At 47.6% G+C, this 21,729-nt stretch overlaps 1 protein-coding gene across 3 annotated transcripts in view; it reads left to right on the forward strand.

Annotated features, from left to right (window-relative positions):
* The window catches only part of bnc2 (basonuclin zinc finger protein 2), a 141,188-nt gene that overhangs the window by 73,029 nt on the left and 46,430 nt on the right, over window positions 1-21,729 (forward strand). The window contains exon 1 of one of the 3 annotated variants that reach the window (XM_076147846.1): window positions 17,996-18,084. The exons of the other annotated variants lie outside the window; for them this stretch is intronic. Within the exon in view, the coding sequence (XP_076003961.1) occupies window positions 18,073-18,084 (12 nt within the window). The 5' untranslated portion in view covers window positions 17,996-18,072. Of the gene's footprint in view, window positions 1-17,995; window positions 18,085-21,729 lie in introns of those variants that run through there. 3 annotated transcript variants of the gene reach the window in all.

Below are 21,729 nucleotides of genomic sequence, written 5' to 3' on the forward strand. Positions count from 1 at the left end.
CCTCCCCACTCTCTCAGTACGCAAGAGGCCTTGGTGTGCTAGGCTAATTACCTTAATTCCGATGCCTGTAATGATTGCTCGCCATCTATTTTTAATGACCGGCGCATATCAAAGGGTAGCGAGCACGTTGCCAGTGAGCCCTCTCCTCCTCGTGCCCCCAGTGTGTAAAGCGCTGTAGGGGCACTAGCTTAGTGTTGGAAGTGTTAGCATATTGCCATTGTGTGTGTGTGTGTGTGTCACTGCTGGCTAACAGGGAGCATGTGTTCAGCTTAGCCCCTGACCTCCACTTTAAGAAATAAACAAAACAAATTAAGAAATTGGCGTGGAATCTAAGATATGGGGTCGTGTTTGCCGACTCCTTTTTAGAGCGTTGTTGCTATCCGTTTAGCCGTTGCTAACACCTAGCTGCCCCTCAACGCGTGCGTTCATCAGACCTCTTTATGCATGGGAGATGTTGCTCATCTTTAATAGATAGATGCACGTCTTTTCTCTTCTCTTCTCTTTCTTCTCTCTCTCTCTCTCTTAGTCCTGTAAAATGGAGCATAAATATTTGAGAGGCAGGAGTTCAAAAGTGGGGAAAAGGGGCGTTTAGCGTAGCCGTTTGGAAAGACAACTGTGAAACGAGAGCCTGAGAAGAGTGAAGTAGGGATGAAAGGAGAGGGTGCAAGATGGTGAGGCAAGAAGCACAAGATGGACAGAATACGCTCTCCATATCACCCTCACTCACTCACTCACTCGCCCCGACTCTCTTCTGTTCTCATCTCCCACTGAATAAATAACAGCAACTTACAACTCACACACGGTAGATTTCCATAAATTATTAAATGAGGTGTTTCCTGTAATTACAGCACTGTTTGCCTCTGCCTCAAAGCCTGATCTGTAATTAAACAGGATTGCTCAAGTACATGCCAAAGTAAAGCGTACACACACACACACGCACACACGCACACACACAGATCTGCGAGTAGATGGTTGTAATTCATACCCTCTCATAACACTTGCTCAAATTTGTACACACAGACACACGCTCAATGGACTCATTCATAGACAAGTGCTTACTCTCACAGAGGGTTGGGAACACAAAGACACACACACACACACACACACACACACACACACACACACACACACACACACACACACACCTGTACCGTGCTCCTATAAGAAAATAACAGGAGTCTCTAATCTGCTCTCTTTCCCAGACACCCTATTGTGATGTTATCTCTATAACCGTCCATGTATTGATCCACCTCCCTCTTCCCTCCCCTTTAATCCCCCCCGCCCCTGCCCAACAACACCCACCCAACCCTTATCTAATCTGGCTACGCCGCTAATGGCAGCCATTCCCCGCCATGAACAAGTGCCATAATGTGCTCTGGTAAGCCGTTATGATGTGAAATGACCCTATTGATTGGCTTGCATCCCCACTGACAAAAAAGAAGTGGCGGCAGTCACTTATTACTGTTAATGAGCTGTGGGATAGGCCCTAAGTGGCACCGCACACACACAAACTCCTATGAATGGACGCGCATACGTACACACACACACTCGCACACACTTTGCATAATTGCGGAGGCATTACTCCTACCTGTCTCTGTCCCGCCACATTTGGGCTCGTTAGCGATGGGAGGTCCCACCGTGTGGGCGAGTGACGAGCGTTTAATGGCCGCCACTTGGCATTGTCGTGTCGTGTTCTCGATGGCTGTTGCATCTGTTTCCCCTTTTTTTTCTTGTGCGTCTGTTGTTCACACCTGGTGTGTCTGTAATGAACAAAGCAAAAGATGCCACTTAGTGTAACAAACGATACGAGCTTGGGCCTTTTTTACTACAGCACGTTTTTAGCACAGGAGTCCAGATGTGAGCAGATGCGGGAGGTGTAGCGTGAGTGTTTTGAGGGTAGGTGTGCTGGTACACCGTTGTGTGTGTGTGTGTGGAGGCCACACGGGTAGATGTGACTCAGACGCTGTGCCATGTAGGCAGAGGTGGGGTGTGAAGCTGCTTCATGAACAAGCACACTCATCTATTCTTTGTGTGTGTGTGTGTGTTTGTTGCTAATGTTTGTCTGTGTGTTGTTGTGTGCGTGTACGAGGGAGCTTTGGTGGTTTCCAAGCTGGCAGCACCACCCGGGGATAATCCACGGGACACATCCAATCAGCCACAGAGCATGTGCGACATATGTTTTTTTATTCAATCTTCTTGTCTTTTCATCTTCCGCCACCACCAGAACGCTTCCTGCTATTTTCTTCCCAGCTCGGGACAAACGAATAACAGATGTGAGAGGTTGGAACGTGTATCCCCCTCTCCCCCCCACACACACACCCCCCACCCTCCCTCCTCTTGCGCTGTGACTACTCCGCGACAACCTTTGCACTCTCCCCTCTCTCTCTCATTCTCTCCCTCTTTCTCTCCCTCTCTTTCTTTTGTTTCCCCCAAAGTCTGCCCAACCCACGTCCGCTATGTCGGGACGCTGCGCCCACCTCCCACCCGCTCCCCACTGGATAAATGTGCGTCTTTTATTGTGAGTCAATCTGTCTCGCTGCGTCTCCTGTGTGTGTGACCTGGATCCTCTTACTGTACTGTTGCGTAGACGTGTCTCGCGCCTCTGTGCCCCCCCTCCCTCCCTCCCTCCCTCCCTCCCTCCTTCCTTCCCTCCTTCCTTCCCTCCTACTTTGCTGCTGTGATTCAGAGATTGACTTAATTTACTGGCACCACAAGTGAGCATGGTTGGGAAGAACAAATGTGTCACAGAGTGGCTTTCACGGCTCGCAGTCGCGTTGTCATATCTGTGGAACGGCTACAGGAAACACTAAATTCAAAGCAGACACACCGACACTGAACTTTGAAATCAGTTGAAACCAAGAATCACAAGTTCATTGCCATTGCTGCGCTGCTTTACTACGCTCACATTTTCCCATACAAATCAATCCTATGCTTTAGTAATTAAAATCTAATTCAATACATTTGCTTATTTGTCAGATTCTCAGATGAATAAATCAATGGTGTATCGATAGCGGAGAGGTTAGGAGATTTATTTGTAGTGTGCCGAGGCTGGAGGAGAGAGGATGTAGGGGGACGTCTGGGAAGAGTCAATATTTTCATATGTAAGCCTGTGAAATTAATGACCTAATATCTGCAATGAGAAAGCTTGTTTTAAAGGCATAATCCGCTCTCTGTTTCTCTGGGAGACAAGAGTGTCTGAATCAATGAGGCTTTAGGCTCTCCGCATACACACAAACACACACAATCAAATTCAGCAAACACGCGCACACACAGGTTTCTCTTGTTTCCGACCCTGGCCCCTGTACAGAACAGAGTGAAGTCAATCCCTGCAGAGGAGAAGAGCCAAAATCTATGAGTGATTATTGGTTAATTGCTATCAATGTTCAGTTTTTAGATGAAACCAATTGATTTGATTTAAGTTCATGTTCACCGCATCCGTTTTAATGTGAAACACAAAGATGCTGCGTGAGGTTTGGCAGGCCTGAAAAAGCAGCAATCAGTTACTGATTGAGCCCAAAAGCAAATGTAGAGGGGAAACTGTACCTGCACTTTGCATAGTGGAAACACATGTGAGCACAGTAACTCAGTGTGATGTGCTCACAGGATCAAAAGCTGTAGACTGTAGACTGTAGACTGTGTGTGTGTGTGTGTGTGTGTGTGTGTGTGTGTGTGTGTGTGTGTGTGTCTGTGTCTGTCTTATTGGTTACAGTGTCACAATGTCAGGAAGCTCCACACAGCTCTGTTGCATTCACTAAAGAGCAGTTTCCTACTCAGGCACACACACACACACGTTAACACTGAACGAGAAGCACGACAACAGAGAAGAAGCAGGAAAAGATGCAAAAGGATGAAGAGTGAGAGAGACCAATGTGCCACCTGTTTATTCCATTTCACTGAAATGAATGAAAATCAGGTCGCTGCGTCTCCAAACCGCCGACTGACCCTCTTTATCTGAACTCAGCGTCTATGACTGGGGTTGGTTGCCCGTAGATATTTATGACAGTTCCACGCCGGTTGAATGACTTCTTAACACCATTACAGGCAGCAGCGGCAGCAAACTGACCCCGCGGTGGTGTATTTTCGAGGAGAGTGCCGATCCTGTATCACCTTCGCCGTGTTTTGGCAATCCACGGGAAGCCCCGGCAGAGGAGGAGAAGTGGAAGAATAGGATAGTAGGGGGCATGTAGAGGACAATCATTAGGCTGCACAGAAGGAGGGATGAGGAGAGGCGGCTGGGTGTGAGACGGAGAGAGCGGGGAAGCGCGGCGGCCCCCGAGCATCTGGCAACGCGTCGCAGGGAGCCGTGGTCCCTGTCATTAATAGTGATGAAATCATTTAAGCCATCAGGACTAAACGAGCCAGTTAAGAGACACTCAACACTGCACTTCTGTCTCGAGACGTCGAGGCCTTGCATGCGTATGCTGCTGGCACTGACACACACAGGGTGAAATGGATGTGCTGTGCCCGTGTGTATGTGTAAGATGACAGGGTGTAGAAAGAGTATCAACTATGTATACTTGATACTTGATACGTGATGAAGCCATTTTGAGCTTGAGTTTTAGCGAGATTCCTCCGGTTCTGTATGGTTCAAGAGTTGAATGAAATGATTCAGTGCTTGTGTTTTAAATAAGAAATGCAAACTTTTGAGTCATGTTTTAAAGTTCAGTCATTTTCATCTGATGCTGTTTAAAACGTAAATCGAAATCCAGGTCTTCAAAATGCTAAATTGTCATTTTAGTAATACACAAGCAACAATGAAAAAATTAATTTGAAGGTTTTTTTTGCATATTTGGGCACCATGGAAAGTCAGTCAATTGTAGATATCATCAACTTCTGCACTTAACCTGCCAGTAAAGGGCAAATTAGATAATAATCATTTAAATTCACACATTTCAACACGAGGCAGCATGTGTACATGTTGTTTTTTAACATCAACCTGCCCAGGGGTCAAGTAGACATGAAGCAACATGTTCTGCTGTTTGTAAAATCAAGTCAATTCAGTACACCTAATTCAGATACATTTAGCTAATGGTCCATCTTGTTTTTGGTGTTGACCTGAGGACCACAGAGCCGCAGCAGCAGCAGCTAAATGAGCAGAACAGCACAGTCTTTCCTTACGTCACGTTCCAGCATCGGCAGCGTTTTTAACAGTAAACAGCACAATTTTCTCATCTGGACACGACCTGTACAATCACTCCATGTTCTCGGGCGTATGTGCGTTATGTCGGTGTTTACCTTGGGTTTAGTCATCAGCGAGAGGAGCACAAACCGCGCAAGTACGTATCTATATAAGTGGGAGCGAAGTTGAGGAACGTATTACTTGGTGTGCCACAATTTACAAGAGATGTGCCATCATTAGAGCTGTAGCGAGCGGAGAACCAAACCACCGGCTAAATCTGCCATGAAATACAAGACTGCTGCAATAAAACCTGAGCATCTGCACCAAACTGGAACCAGATGAACCCCGTCAAGGATACATTGTGTTTTTTCCCCCCTCCATGTTTCCTATGAGGCTGTGGGTCCTCTTTGGATGAGCAGTGAGAATAGTGATTTTGTGCATAATTACGTGTGTTAGAGCACACGGTGAGTCCTGTACGCCGTGTGTGTGTATGTGTGTGCATGCTTGGCCTTTTGTGTGTATCATGTTATGGCCTACACAAGTACTGAGGCCACAAAGGAAATCCACTGCCAACAACAGCACGGCTACTGGCACGGAGCCATACCACCCCAGAGGCTTATGGGATAGGGTTTACAAGCAGAGAAGGCGTGTAGGAGGGTGAAATCAGTAAGGGTCACCCTGTATAATATATACTGTCCAGTTATTTCGCAGCAAAGACTGTCAACCGCCTTTGTAGAATTCAGTATTTTGAAAGAACGACACACGTAATGATTGTGTTTCCAGTGGCGCGCACGTACAAGGCCACGCTCAGCGCCATCACTGTTTCCGCACCGGTTGTACAAATCAGGCTATTAATACCGAGCATTACACTGATGTAGAGCAGAGTACCGGAGATTTATAGACTACATTAAGAGTCAGACGAGAACATTACGGCGCTTATTGTGAATTAGGGGCACGGGCTCTCTGCCTTGTTTGCTTCTGGGGAGAGGTCGCCATATCCCGTTACTTCCTCCAACCCCCTCGCCTCGCTCAGAGGGGACAAGTGTGCTTTTTCCATTTCGGGGTGCAAGACTACTTATTTCCAGTTGTGTTGGCTTTTTTCTTACATTAGGACATTTGATCCCTTGTAGGCGATGCTACACAGCCGGTTATACTGTACAGATGTACAATAGTGATTGGTTTATTAGCCTTATAAACATAATGATGTGATATGTTTGCTTCTTTGGCAAGTTGCCATACGACGCCGGAGTTATGCTTCTCAGATGATGTGTTACGTTTGTGGTAATTCATCCGATTCTGTTAATAGCGGGCATACATTTTCTAGCGGTACGCTGTAGAATTTGATCCCCCCCACACCCAGAAACCGCCGCTCTCACCACTAACGTAGCTTCTGGACTCTCCTTCCCCTTTGTCTTGTCATCTCTCCCTCTCTCTCTCTCTCTCTCCCTCTCTTTCCCCTCCTCTCCAGCGCTGCGTCTCGTCGGTGGCAGCAGTGCCTATTGACAGGGCAGTACATCCTAGACATATCTGGGGGATTAAGTTGCAAATTTAAGCAATGGGAAAATCAATGGTTTCCTCTTTTAATTCATGAGAAAGCCTGTCACTGTTGGGGGAAAAAATCCAGTACGGCGATGTGGCTGTTTAGATCACATCCATCCAGGGAGACGCAGAGGAGGAGGAGGAGGAGGGCGACGACAGCACCACTTAAATCTCTCCATCAAGCGGGAGCAAGGCAGATGGTGGCTTTTCCACAGATAGAAACCACAACAAAAGCTATCATACATGTAACGACTCCTCCATCAAGCCACTGCAGAATATCTGAAGGCGATCGGCCTTTGAGTTTGTCGCTCATCAGAAAGCGGCAGGCGCTAGAGGCCGCATCTCTCGTCTCTTGTCTTTACAAACCCTGCTAGTCGGCGTCGGGTTCGCTGCAGATGTTTTGAGTACTACCTGCACTCCCAGCCAACCAAAACAGGTATCAGCTCGGCACAGATGTATAATTTCTACTTTTGCCAAGGATTTTTCACATAAAGCCAAACAGAGTCACCCAACCTTCTTCTTGTTTTCATCTGTGAAAGATTCCAATTGTGGCTCTTCAACTGCCGCATGTGTCCGTTTGACACTTGCGGCGCGATTCAGAAAAAAAGTCTCCATGTGTTTCAACTCTCACCACCAGACAGTATCGGCACAACAAATCCCTTCACGTTATTGTAAGAGAGGGGATACCCTCCCTGGGAGAGGGGGAAGGAAGGGAGGGAGAGGGAGAAAAAAAATCAGTCTTGCTGTGATGGCAGAAGAAACCCATCCCTCTCTTTAAAAACAAATCCCCTAATTTCTAAACATTAGACATTTCTGGCAAACATTTCAGTGAAGTCATCAGATCTCCGTGTTTTATGACTCCCAACGAGTCCCGTTCATCCCCAGGTTACACTCTGTTATTGTGTGTCCCCTGCTGACTTCAGGGAATTTGATGTTTTTAATGAACAGTTCAATATCCAATTCATTAAAGTGGCTGTTTTATTTGATGCATTTTCCTTACTCCAGCTGAACTGAGGGGGAGCAGGCCAGGGGATGAGGGAAGATGTTCCTGTTGATGGACATCCAGCTACACATAAAAGCCAGCAAGTGTGTGCGTTCTGCATTTGTGCGTGTGTGTGTGTTTCTGTGTGTGTGTATGTCCCCCGGTCGATTGTGGCTCCTCTCCGCGGGGGCTGAGAGGGAGTTTTACTCAGTCTGACTGCTGAAGGACGGGGGGGCTGTAATTGGCCTTGCGCTCTCTCTCTCTCTCTCTCTCTCTCTCTCTCTCGTCATTAGAGGCGGGCCAAGAGGCAGGCCTAACTATCGGTGTGGGACGCACTGCCAGTATTTTGTCTTCTTTGGTCTATCTGGCAGCGTAGCAGCATAAGTAGGCATGTTAGCCCTCAGTGCCGCGTAAAAAATATCAGCCACAGTTCTGCTTTGTGGAGAATTTGGTATACAAAGTTAGTTTTGTGTCTGGACATTTTGTGAAGGAAACTACACGTGGTAGTGGTGAAAATGGCTTTGTTGTTACCTGGTTTTCGATCCCATCTGTTACATGTGGCGCCCCCTATTTTTTTGTGGGAGCATGTTGGTCCTTCGCGAGTCCTCAGAGCTCGCCTCTGATCCAAACGTCTGATCTCAGCACAGATCACACTCTCTGCACATCTCCAAACACACACACTGTTCTGTGTCCAGAACACATGTAGGAACACATACAAGATCACATCCACACATGCTCAGTTCATCCTCAAATCCTTCAGCTCTACACTTGCTCATCTTAGACTTAGAAAGATAATAGAAACAGGGAATCTGACATAGGTTGGAGACCCCGAAGAGAAAAAGTGAGTAGAGGAAAGGTGAAGTAAAGTGAACAGGAGGCTTACTGAAATATGAAGGGGTCAGAATAAAGAGTGGTGGGAGCTCCCTAGCGGGGGCCTTGGGGGGGCGGCTGGGGATGTGTCAGGTGCCTGAGCCGCGCTCTGTGCCGGGGCGGTGTTGTTGTTACACCGAGGGCAGCGCCACAAGTCCGAAAGTATTGATTTCCCGCCTTGTCGAAAGGCAGAGAACTGTCATGTGGAGAGCACTGACCTTGGTACACACACACACACAGACACACACACGCACACGCGAAGACAACTATTCCCCCTGGCCCCCCACGGCACAGAGAGGAGAGAAGAGAGGAGCAGGATGCAAGACACAGCAGCGGCAAAGCAACAACAACAACAAGTAGCTATCGAGAGTCCAACAGGAGAGAAGAGGAGGTGAGAGGAAAGAGAGGGAATAGTTTCAGAAAAGAGGGAGAGAGAGAGAGAGGTAGGGAGAGAGAGAGAGAGATAGAGAGAGAGGGAGAGAGAGAGGGAGAGAGAGGGAGAAAGAGAGAGAGAGAGAGAGAGAGAGAGAGAGAGAGGAACTAGCAGTCAAAGCCAGCGTCCAGCTCCCCAGAGTTGTCAGTGGGCAGCCCAGTGTCTGGTTATCACACCGTTTGAAATGACAATGGCTTGACTTGTATTTTCCTCTCGAGACCCAACTCAGATCCATAAGCCAGAGGAAAGGAGGGGAGGGAGGGAGGGAGGGGAGACGAAGAGGAGCAGAGAGAGGGAGAGGGGGGAGGTGGGGGGACTAGGGAGAGGAGACGAAAAGGAAAAGATGGGAGCGGGAAAAAGAGGTAGGAAATGATACGCTAACCCCCCCCCTGCACAGAGAAAGACAGACAGACAGGAACAAAGAAGGTAAGATCAGGGGGACAGGCACTTCAGAAAGACTCCCGGCTTTAGTTGCGCATCTCTCCACTCAGATTGGCAAGTTTTGCTAACAAGCTCAGCAGCAAGTTCCCCTTTCTTTGTACGCAGAAGGCTAGCGACAGAGTCCTGTATGGTGTTGGGTTGTGAGGGTATCTGTTCAACAAGGTCTCTTTCACAGATACTCAAAGACGCGTAGCCCTACTTGAATCAGCTGGTTTATTGTAGAGATTTAGTACAAGTTTCAGTATAATGTCGTAGCTAACATTAAGTAAACTAGCTTAAATTAGCGTACAAGCAGGTTTGAGAGGCCCGCTCACCTCAAACTAAAAGATGCAGCGGCCTGGTCCACAGTACGCAGTTGTCATTTATAGATGAGATAGAACAAAGAGAGAGACATAGTAAAAACAGTGAAACAAGCGACCTTCCTCATTCATCCATCCACCTTCATCTCTCTTAATCCTCTTATTCCAATGCGTTCTTGAAGGAAACACACTAAGCACACCGTCGGCTACGATGCTGTTTAGTAGCCTTGATGCAGATTTTTACGTGTGTTTCCTTTGTATTAATTTGGTCAGATCTAATTGCTAATTACACTTGCTTTCGTTACCTCAGTGCACTAAATCCAAGGGCTTTAGGAGTATTATCTTTACTGACTGAAAGAAAGAACCTTTGATCAAGATTAGCAACATACGTATGCTCTCCCTCGGTGTGCTCACACACACACAAACTTTAATTAATCTGTTTCATCTGTCTTCTTGTTCTCCCGAGTTGTCGATATTCACCTCCTCCTGCCCCGAGAACACAATTTCTAAAAACCTACAACTCTTGGTTTTTGAAGAGGTGTATTAAACAATAGCACTGGCATAATGCTCACAGCCAATACTTGTCAATCAGCCAATCAGTCTGTCAGTCTTAACTGATCTCTCTCGTTGACATACTGTACGGAGCAACGAGTCGAGCAACGATTAACATCTCAATCTTGTACTTGGTGCTGATTGTCGGCTTCCTTTGGGAGCGCAAACGGAAACCTGTGGCTCTTTTACCGCAGCTCCTCAAGGTCATCCCAACCGTTTAAAAACACAGAGACGCAGTTATTACACCTCCCCAAAAATATATAGTGGGACAACTGGTTATAAACAAGTAAACACATGTAAGCCTCTACTCCCACAGTTAGCTTTCGCTCTCGGTGGACGCGTAATGGTTCTGCGGACGCAAAACGATTACGCGCCACTTGAGATAATGACAGATGGCGCTAAAAGGGGCAGCCGTGCCCTCCTAAGTCAGCTCTCTTTGGGGGTATCGGGTCGGCCATGACGAGGAACGCACCGTGAACTTGGGGACAGCTGAGCAAAGTTCTATTCCCGGCGTTCCAGATGAGCTTGCCTATAAAGTAGGTTGTCAAAAACGGCCATGGAACAGAGCGTCATGTTTAGACATTTTGAAGATCCAACCTCCTACTTTCTGTGAGTGAGAGGGATCAGTACTCTTATTAGAGAACACAAAGCCTCTCGTTTATTTCCATTTTTGCCGCTCCTGCGTCTAATTCATGTATTCCCCGTAGCCCCTGACATACTGGAAATGCCTGGTTAAGTGCTGTTCTGACATTAGCTGAGTGTAGTCACATTATTTGGCCTGGGGACAAATGTTAGAAAGGCCCCATTAAATATGGATGCCACCCACACCCCTCCCCTTCCCTCCTCTGTGTGTGTGTGTGGATGGCATGCCGTTTGCTCTGTCACCCCATGTGTGTCACACTGTTTGTTTACTCACACTGACAGAGATACGCGAGCTTGCCGACGGTGCTCACCAGCCACGCTCGCTAACCGAGTGCCAAAGAGCTTTGCTAATGCGCCGGGCTCCAACTGTAAATAATGCATGCCATGGTGCCAGGCGACTGCCCCCCCCTCCCTCTCTTCGCTGTCTGAACTATTTCATAGGCGGATGAATCTGTTAGCCCGCACGTCACTCTCGGTTTGTCGCCTGCGCGGGTTTAGCTGCGACCTGCTGTTACATCTCAGAGCGATCGCACCCGCAGAGGTTTGAGATGTGTGAAAACGATGCCAACCCCCGCTTCCCTCTCCACCCCGCCTGGTGCCCATCTCTGGCCCTCGGCGCTGCGACGGCCGCGTGGGCGCCCCGTGGATGTGGCGGTGCCAGCACGTGCAAAGCTGCAGGCAGTGGTCCCCGCAGGGAGGAAGCAGGCCATTAGTGCAGTCCTTGCCCCGGCGTTTTTCTCCACTTCAGTACACATCACAGGGCCGCCCTCTTGCTAACTAGCTAACACATGCTAATTAGGCCCGGTGACAGAGGCGCCCGTCTCTTTGCTTGGGGGAGCATATGTGCGCATGCATCAGGGACAGACTCTTCCTCTCTTCTTTCTCTTTAATACACTTCAAATACATGAGTGATACACTAACCAAGTGCCAGAACAAGTGCATCATGGGAGTGGAGTGATTATATGACATTTCTACTACAACGACAACCTGAATCTGCAGCGTCGACACTAAAAAGGGGTCAGGGTTCATTCTCGCCCGCTGGTTTCCGCGCCTACCACTCTCCGACCAGCTTTCCGGCAACGTCTTCATTTTCTTGGAAAACGAGCACGACCACAGCCTTAATGAAACTTAATGATGATAGTCATAACACAACAATAATCCAGCGGTCTGGAAAACCAATCAATGCGTCCTCTCTCCTTCCCCTAATGACCTGTGAAAACAAAGCAATAAAAAGGCGGCGCGTGTTTATTTTGGCCGGCGCAACAGGCTGATAAGGCCTGAGCTGGCTGATTAGCCCCGCACGGCAGCCAAGGCGGTCACCAGGATTAGCACAATAGACAAAGCTAATGTCACTGCTCTAGGTAAAGGGGTGTGTGTGTGCGCCGATCGGAAACTTTCCTGATAGAGCACAGAATAGTGTTGACGTCTCTAAAAGCCTTTTTGAATGTTTGCCGAAACAAATTGCGGTGATTCTGACGGACAGCTGGCTTATTATCTGTGCGTGTAATTAACGGGACATTTTTAATGATCTCCTGTGTGTCCATACTGTGATTTCCCTCTTACGGCGGTTGCGGCGGAAGTGGGTCATAGCAGTAGTGGAATGATGAACACATGTTGTCTGCCTGGTCCTGTGTGAAGTGGCTTGACTGTCGGAGCTTTTGTTTTGGCTTTGCCTCTTGTCTTTCTGTCTCAAGCAGATTCCTCCCAGACTCCGGCCAGTCACCGCAAATCATTGCGGTGTGTGTTTTTCGTACAGCTTTGGGACACAAAATTTGTGTCCCAATGCAGCTGACTCACTGTAGAATCGTATGAAATTGAAAACCCACGGACTGTTTTTCTAATGTTTCCACGGCTTCTTTGAGGAATGATGGAGAGTGTTGCTTTGACCGTCTGCTTTTAATTAGTTAAGTACAGATAGGAGGGAGGGGGGGATTGTTTTGCTTTCACTTTGTGGAGGGAGCACACACACACACACTCGCCTATTTCCAACTTAATCAGCAGGTGTGACAGTTTTTTTTTTCTTTTAACCACAAATATGTGCAATATTCTAACACTTACCTACACACAAGTCCACAATTTTTTACAATATAAATAATAATAAAACACACACACATACACACACACAGAGAAAAAGTGCAGTTCAACGGTTTATAGGCTCCCAATCATATTTAAGTCATGCATACCATATCAGAAGATATCACACACATCATTTCTGAAATTCCCCAAATTAAACTGATCTAACAAGCCCCTCCGTTCATGTATTTCTTATTCCCAAATCAGATCATATGAATACCTAAACACACAACACGCTTCATACGACAACATGGGAGATCAGAGAGAGGTGGATTACATGGAATGATGGGGCGATGCGTCTCTTTCTCCTGCTTGCTGGAGAGCCTGGTGTCCTGATTAAAAATTTCAGCTCCACTGCCTTTCTAATTAATTAGCGAGGCCACTCGGAGGACCGCTGCAGACCAATTAGTCTCCAGCAAGCCGATGATGCCTATCGCCGCAGCACCACCGTGCAGCTGTCGCTCCGCACTCCCGAGGACGGCCAGGACGGACCCTCAGGTGCTCACACAGGTTCACACTGAGCGTGAACATCAGATGCACGCAGGCAGCATACGATTACTGCTACTGCTGCTGCCACTAGTAATGATAATAATAATAATAAGTATTTATAACATCTTGCTATTATTCTTATAAAAGTAGTACAGAAAAGGTAAATTTCACAGTATATTCTAAGACAGAATATAAAAAGTATTTTAAAGAGTGGAAAAAAACCTTGCATATAAAAAATGACCAATACCAATATTTATTTTAAATTCAATGGAAAAATAAATATTCCATTATTATAATAAACGATCTCAGTGTCATTGTTGCAAGAGCATGTTTGGCTTGTAACAACTTTATCATTACAACTGTTTAAGATAGTGCTGTTGGAGCAATTTGTCGATAATCAAATTAGTCGATTAATCTAACAATTTTGGTAATGACCGTCATTAAAGTAATTTATCATAATTATTTATTTAAGTGAAATTAGTGAACATTTTCCAGTTTTGACTTTCCCAGTCTTTTTTTGCTTTGCCAAGATTTTCTTTCTTCTGTACCTTTGGCAGAGGCTCTGATAAAATAAGCAAAATAAGTAATTTGAAGACTTAAGTGATCGCTGGCGATGTTTTAATAGTAAATTGTCATTGTCAAAAGTCTATACGTCAATCAAGTCGTCAATCAATAAGGAAAGTGCTTAGTTGTTGCGGATTTGCATTGCATAACAATCTGTGTTAATGTGCACTTTAAGACGTCTTTGGCTTTGGTTTTTAGATTTCATAAATCAAATTTAGGGTAAAGGTGTATGAATGTACAGCTCTCTTCAGCAAGCCACATGGATTTGAAGTTGCACGGTCAGAGCAGCTGACCAGGTGCCGTCTATACGTTACACCTAAAAACTGAAGAAATAAGATGGAATCGTTTGCGTTTCTTAGGTTGGATGACACACTCATCGTGCATGCTGACCACAGGCTTGGGTGTGTGGTGGTGGGGTGGTGTTGATGGTGGGGGGGTTGGCAGAGTTTGCTGACTTTGTGAGAACGGGCTAGTTAGAAGACTGAGGAAGCTCATTTCCACTTCAAGGGGTCACCTAAAACATGGCATCAGCAGGCCTCGCACAAGCTTGCCCGCACACTGGGCCCGAATATATATACACACACACACACACACACACTCTCCGATGTTTTCACAGAAACGTCTCAGTCTCACATTCGCACAAACTCATAATGTCTCCCCATCGCCTCCTCTTCTAAAGTCTAATGTTTATTCGTACTTGAGGAAAAATACGCTGATACAGATTTTCTCCAAGACTGAAAAACAGCCAACAGCAAAAAAAAAGAAGCAGCAAAAATGGTACTTCAAAGCCCTGTTGGTGTCGGGCACACATTAATGAACACACACACACACACACACACACACACGCCGCAAATACTGTGATTCCTCCTACACATTCAGTTACAGGGTGGACTGTGGATTGGCACATGCTGGATCTTAAACATGTTTTGGTGCGTGTTTGCCCTGCATACACGCACCAAAACAACACACACACACACACACACACACACACACACACAGACTAACGTGAGCCACTTTGCAAGCACAAACAGTCAATACCGTAGTGGCTGATTAGTATGAGAAGAGGGGATGAATATTGGAGAAGGACTCTCAGGAGCCACCCATGAAACATGGAGAGGATGTCAAAGCATTTTGTTCCCATCTCGTTCATTACATCTAATTCAGCCTAGTGGATGCTCAGAGTGGTTTATTATGTTTGCTCACACACACACAAACACACACACACACACACACACACACACCAAGACAGAAAAAAATGCACACACTGACAACGACATTGTTGGAAACAGTTGTAGTTATTAGATCGGCATGTCTGACATTTTGTCGACATAAGTAATTAATTTAGCCTTTCTATTGGGAAAGTCCAAAGAGCCCAATTAACATGGTTAATATTGCTGCATCGGGTAAAAACATCCCCCCTTTTTTTTAATACAGAGGGAATATTCAAATGACTCGCCTTCATTATTCAAATGTATAAGCAAAGTTATCACTGGGGAAAGACGCAAAATGGGATTCACACTCGCAGGAACAAAGACGAAGGATAATCAATCTTTTATTTCTGCATAGCAATCAAATAAAGGAATGTATGCGGCTCCTTTGTGCTGGTTTTGTTTGCCTTTGCTGCAATTCATAAGATTCACTTTTGAAGATTCACAACTGGCATTAAGAAGGGAATTATCCCGGCTTATTGTTGTAGATTTAGCATTGATTAAATGATCGTTGACGATAGTTCCGATTTAGACGTTTAACATATTTGGAAGTGGAGGCCTTGAAGCAGTTTGGTTCGCGGCGGTGGAGCATTTTTTTGGACCCGATCAGAGAGGAAAAGCAGGCCAAGAATCACTCAATTTCCCAAATCCCACGGCTTTGTAAGCAACACACAGTGGAAATGGAATCAGACACATAAGAGTCTTAATACAGGGAGTGGAGACGTAAAGGGAGAGAGGCTGTTAGAGCGACCGGGCGCATTTTATCCTCTTGTTTTTTGGGAATATCTGTTCTCATAAGTTGCCATTGTGGCGCTGTGTTTTCTGTTTTCACGGTTCGTTCGGATATTTGTTTTCCAGCGAACTCGGGGGGCCCCGGCGACTCGGCGGCCCAGGTCTTTGGCTCCACTCTCCCACTCGTATAGCTATAACAAAGTCAATATTACAAAGAGGTAACACATGTCGAGGTATGCTTCAGGCTTGCCCCGGTGCTGTGATCCTGGATTGGGGCACACACACACACATATACACACACACACAGACACACACACCCACACAGATACACACACCTACACAGATACACACACCCACACAGATACACACACCTACACAGATACACACACACACACACACACACACACACACACACACACACACACACACAGATACACACACCTACACAGATACACACACCTACACAGATACACACACACAGAAAAATGTATCCAACAGTTTTTTGCAAATTTGTTCGCTGGTTGAAGTACACACATGTGAAAATGTTCGTGTGTGCGTGTGTGTGAACCTCTTGCACAGCGTTAAGTACTTGTTGGTGTCTGTGTGTTCAAATATGTGTGTGTATGTGTGTGTGTGTGTGTGTGAGGGCCAGTTTGTTTTGTTTTTCCCTTACTTCAGCACATCTGAGAGAGCTTTTCTGGAACTCCTGAGCCCTGTCCAAACAAAGATGGCCGAATTTGAGGGATGGAGAGGCGGTGGATCAGGGCGCTCGCACAAGTGTGTGTCTGTGTGTCTGTGTGTGTGTGTGTGTGTGTGTGTGTGTAGGCGTGCATGTGTGTGTGTGTGTGTTTGTGATTCTTCAAGTAACGCTGGGACCAGAAGGGCCTTGCGAAAAAACCAAGAGGAGGGAGAGAAAACCGAGCCCCTGAGAAAGGCAGCTGGAAACACGGAGACTTGTGGTCTATCCCCCACTTCTCCTCCTCCTCCTCCTCCCTCCATCCTCCCCTCACTCCGGTCCAGCTGCACTCAGATGTGTCTGCCTGGTCCCCTCCACATTCCCCCACTCCCCCAAATTCCCCCTCACCCCTGCGCTCCCCAGCTCAATGCCACTGCCAAGGAGAGAGAGGGAGAGAGAGAGAATGAGAGAGCGAGGGAGAGAGAAAGAGAGAGAGTGTCGCAGCTGGTAATACTTACTGGCCGTTTTGCCGCGGTAAACGCATGAGATTCATTAGGCCAGGGCCCGTGTGTTCTGTGCTGAGTACCGGCCGTGTTATTGTTAGGATGTGGTAAAATTATAAATATGGAGGGAGAGGGGAGGGGAGGGGTTCAGAGTGGGGGGGGGGGGGTTAGGGATCTAAGTGGAAAAGGGACGAAGGGTGGAGGAGAGGAAGGAGAGGAGGGGGGGGTGAGAGAGAAACGCGCCGCTCATTAACTCCTCTGCCACAATCGTGTTTCTCATGATTGGGCGGCAATAAAAAAGTCTGTCACAATTTGTCAAAGTTAACGACTCGGTGGCACGGCGGCTCTCTGAACACGCCAACATGTGTCGGGTTCGTCTGTAGCTGCAGGAGTGTCCAGGGTGAGGATTCACGGCTTTGGGCCAAATGAAGCCGAACCTCAGAAGGTCCAGAGAGGGAACGCTTGGAGATTGGAGTGTCTTCTCTCTCTCTCTCTCTCCTTGTGACCTGTGACTCTAGAGCGGCGTCTAGCCTCAACAACAGCCACTCTATCTGTGAACTTTGTCAGACTGATAAAGACTCCAAACGCCCAGATGGACTTTCCTTTGGTCCGCTGTCTTCCTCCTCCTCCTCCTCCTCTATCTCTCTGTCCCACTCACACACACACAAACACACTCACTCACACATGTGCACTTCTTTCCCTCGCTGCGTGGCTCTGGGAGTGACACACACACTTGTCACTTCAGTTATGTAGCCAGTGGTTAAACTCTCTCTCTCTCTCTCTCTCCCTCCCTCCCTCCCTCCCTCTTCTTCCTCTCTCTGTATCTGTCTTCTATCTTTATTTCTTTGTCATTTGCCGGCCGAGACTGTAAACACTAATGGAAGTTTGGTCTCTTTCTTCTCGGGAGGGTATTTTGTAAGTAGATCAGGAGCTGGAGCAGTCGTCTCACTATGCTGGCTGAGGTAAACAACCCCACGTTTCTGTAATTTCCTTCTATTATTCTCCCGCTTCTTTGGCGATGCTTTCTTAACCTGGTGTTTTGCGGGTAAATAAGCGACAACAAAAAAAATAGAACAGTTTGGTTTCAAATCCTCTGAATCGGGCGATTATCCTCAGTGTGAGATAGTTGTGTGCATAGTTGAGTGTTTCCACAGCTGTTGGGTGTGCAGGCGCAGGTGTTTACAAGTAAACCACCACGCTGACACACTGTTTGAACAAAACTCCTGGGAAAGAAACAAATATTATTGCCCAGTCGTGTGTCTTGAAAGGCGGCCAAGCTGTCCACAGTAGTGCTCGGTGTGGCTGAGGAAACACATCCACCTCATTGGGAGATTGCTTACACACAATTAGCGCGGCGTCGTTGTGTTTTTATACATTAAGAAATGGTCAAAGAAAATAAAGAGCTATTTTGCGAGATTAAATCTAGGAGCTCTTCCAAGATTTCTCTGGCTGGAAGCTAGTTTGAGTAGGGGAATTCGCTCTATGTGTGTGTGTGAGTGAGTGTGTGTATGAGAGAGGATGTGGGAGAGTGTGTGTGTGTGTACTTGAGGAGGTAGAGTCCCACCCTGTAGCCAGATGACTGAAAGTCAATTTGGGGAGGGAGGGGGGTCTCTGCAGTGCTGGCTTCTTGTCGTCACGCTGCTGTCGGTGTGTGTGTGAGTGTGTGTGTGTCCCGTCGCCCACGCCGCCGAGCGATTGCCATAGCGATGTCCCCCCCTCTCAGAGAGGGTCGACGATGCGTCTGGTCTCTGACTAAGACTTTCTGTTTGTCTGCGTGCGTCGACGTAGACGTGGAGAAATACAGACGATGTTGGTCACTCACTCTCACCGTCTTTCTGTATTTCCCCCTCACACACACACACACACACACACACACACACACGCGCACACACACACACTCTTCCTTCACCTCTTTCCTCTCACACTCCTCTCTCTTCTCCCTCTCTCTCTCTCTGGTCTAAACATGTGTCTGGTCGCAGTGTGTGGTCACGTCATTCCCAGATCAGACTGAGCTCTCGTTGGGGGGGGGGGGAGGGGGGGGGGGTTGTCGCCGTCGTGCCGAGCAAGGTGTCAACTGTAAATGTGTATATTTCTGTATGTTTTCATCTCCCTGTAGAGGGGGAAGTAGATCTCGCCTGGCATTTTCTTCTTAACCTTAACCTTCCTCACTCCCCTCATCAACTTTCCTGTGCAGACTCTACCTCTGCAGCAACAACCCCCCCCCCCTTCTCTCTCTCTCTCTCTCTCTCTCTCTCTCTCTCCCCGTGCACCCTTCTTTGAACCTGGCCTTGTGTCTGTGGACTCAGGGGTGTGTCACTGGGCAGATGGTTTGATCTCTAGCTGGGGAAGTGCTTTGAGGAGAGCTGCCGGGGGGGCCTGGGGGTGGGGGGTGGGGGGGCAGTACGGGGGGTAGGGGAGGAAGGGAGGGAGGGAGGGAGGGAGGGAGAGAGGGAGGAAGGGAGGGACCTGCTGTCCACACAAAAAGATGGGGAGAAAGTGCTGCTGGCTTGATGCTTGGATATTTGACCGGACAGTGTCGTCCTCCCGTGTTGGCTCAGCTCCGATCATGTTTTTGGACAACGATCGTCACGTTACGCCGTCCCCTCCCCCCCTCCCCCGCCCCTCCCCCGCCATCCCGCCGGCCCGCCAGCCTGCCCTCCCCTCTCTGTTTCACAATATCATCACCAGCTGGGTCCTTTAACTATCCACTCCATAAACAAGCATGACTGAAGCACTCGCACGACTATTTAACATGCATGTGAGTCAGACTGAAGTTTGGTCATTGATCTGGTTTCAGCGTTCCCGAGTCGTTGCTCATCACGGAATGATTTACGTTGTGCGACTGTCAAACGTTGGAGATGTTGGAAGAGGAAATCTCACTTAAATTGTCATGCGTGTTTGAATTTGGAGCGCACTCTCGGGGTGTGACGTGTTTGTGTGTGTGTCTGTCTGTGTGTGTGTGTGTGTGTGTGTGTGTGTGTGTGAGGAAGTGACGAGCTTGAGTCATATTTGACAGCTGACAAACGCAAAGAACAGAGCCGAGCCACTGGTCAACATTCTAGTCCAGATGTGTGTTTCTCATTAGCGATTCTTTTCAAGTGACTGTGTGTGATGTCATATTAATGCCTGAATAGGAAGAAGAACTTTTCACAGAGAATTTCACAGCTTATTTTATGTGATAGCAGATATCACACAGGGCTGGAAACCGCCAAGAAACGTGACTTTGTTCCAATTTCAATGTGATTCCATTTAAAGCAGACATTCCGAGTGTTTACATGCCTGCTCAAACTTTGATTATGCTGCGGACGAGGCAATAAATCAATTCTTTCAGTCGTCATGTAAACAAATCATAAGATTGAAATCAAAGTAAGGTTATGATGCGTTTGTAAATCGGTGCATTGGAGCACTTGAACGCACCGTGGCGTGCGTTCCATCCATACGTGGACTCGCCTCGTGCTGCGGTTAATCCAATGCGAGCGGGGGAGCAAGGTGCAACGGGAGTGAGAAACGTTGTCAAACACGGCAAACACACGCGTGACTTTATTTTGCATCGGCCTTTATGTGTTTATTTACCTTAATCACTTTATTTCCCCCAAATTTGGCTCTTTTCAGATTCAGACTAAACAGTTTACAGCACGATACTCAAATGTCTTTAAAAGGAATAAAAGTGAGCGTTCTGTTTTTTGGGCTTTTTTTGCATACATTTTACCGGACTTGGACTTGGCACTGGGCGACAATCAAAACGGAGCATTAATTGAGGCGTGCGTGCAAACAACAGGCGCGGCCGGGTCCATTGCTTTGACTTGGAAGGCAAAAAAAGGGGGACGAGAAATGGGGGAAGAAAAAGCGGAGGGGGTCCCAGATCTCCGCATGAATACATGAAAACACATGCTCCTCTCTCCTCTCCCCCTCTGTAATCCACCGGGGACTCACGCCCCATTTGGTTCCCATTAGCATAGCTCTGGTCGCTCTGCCCCGTGTCAGAGCCCAGACGCAGCAGCTGCACCAGAGGACAGGGACCTCTGGCTGCGTGACTGCCAGCCCGCCGGGGCTCCAAAGGAACAGAGCTGACACGGAGGAGGAGGAGGAGGAGGAGGAGGAGGAGGAGGAGGAGGACGGAGCGGCGGCCCAGTGGGGATTCCAGAGGGGGGCGAGGGAGAGACTCCAGGCTCGCCCTTCTTCCTTTCCGCGCCAACACGTCCTATCGTCTCCAGTCTTAATCGCTCTTTGTCGGGCAAGAAAGTTCTAGTTTGGGGGCAGAACCCAGGGTAGGAAAACAAACAAGTAAAAAATTAGCGTTGGCACAAAGTATTTACACTCCTGTATTTTGTGGCGTGCGGCGTTCGACTACAAAGACTTTCCCTCTCATGCGCCTTTTTTATTTGTCACCTGTTTTCAATATGGACATTGCAAAGTCCTGATCTATCCGGCGGAGCGGAGCGGCTGCGGCCCGGCTTTATGACACGCACAGCCGCCCCGTGCCTCCTTCCTACACACGTTGGCCGCACATTTCTGGCAGGAAATTGACGGCGTTTCAGCAGCTAACTCACGGATGAGATAATATCTTGTGGGTGGAATGGAGGACAAGATGCTCCCAGTGTTTTACA

This window comes from Genypterus blacodes, unplaced genomic scaffold (genome assembly GCF_046128005.1).
Source record: "Genypterus blacodes isolate CSIRO-AG114 ecotype Tasmania unplaced genomic scaffold, CSIRO-AGI_Gbla_v1 ptg000039l_1, whole genome shotgun sequence".
Lineage (NCBI taxonomy): Eukaryota > Metazoa > Chordata > Actinopteri > Ophidiiformes > Ophidiidae > Genypterus > Genypterus blacodes.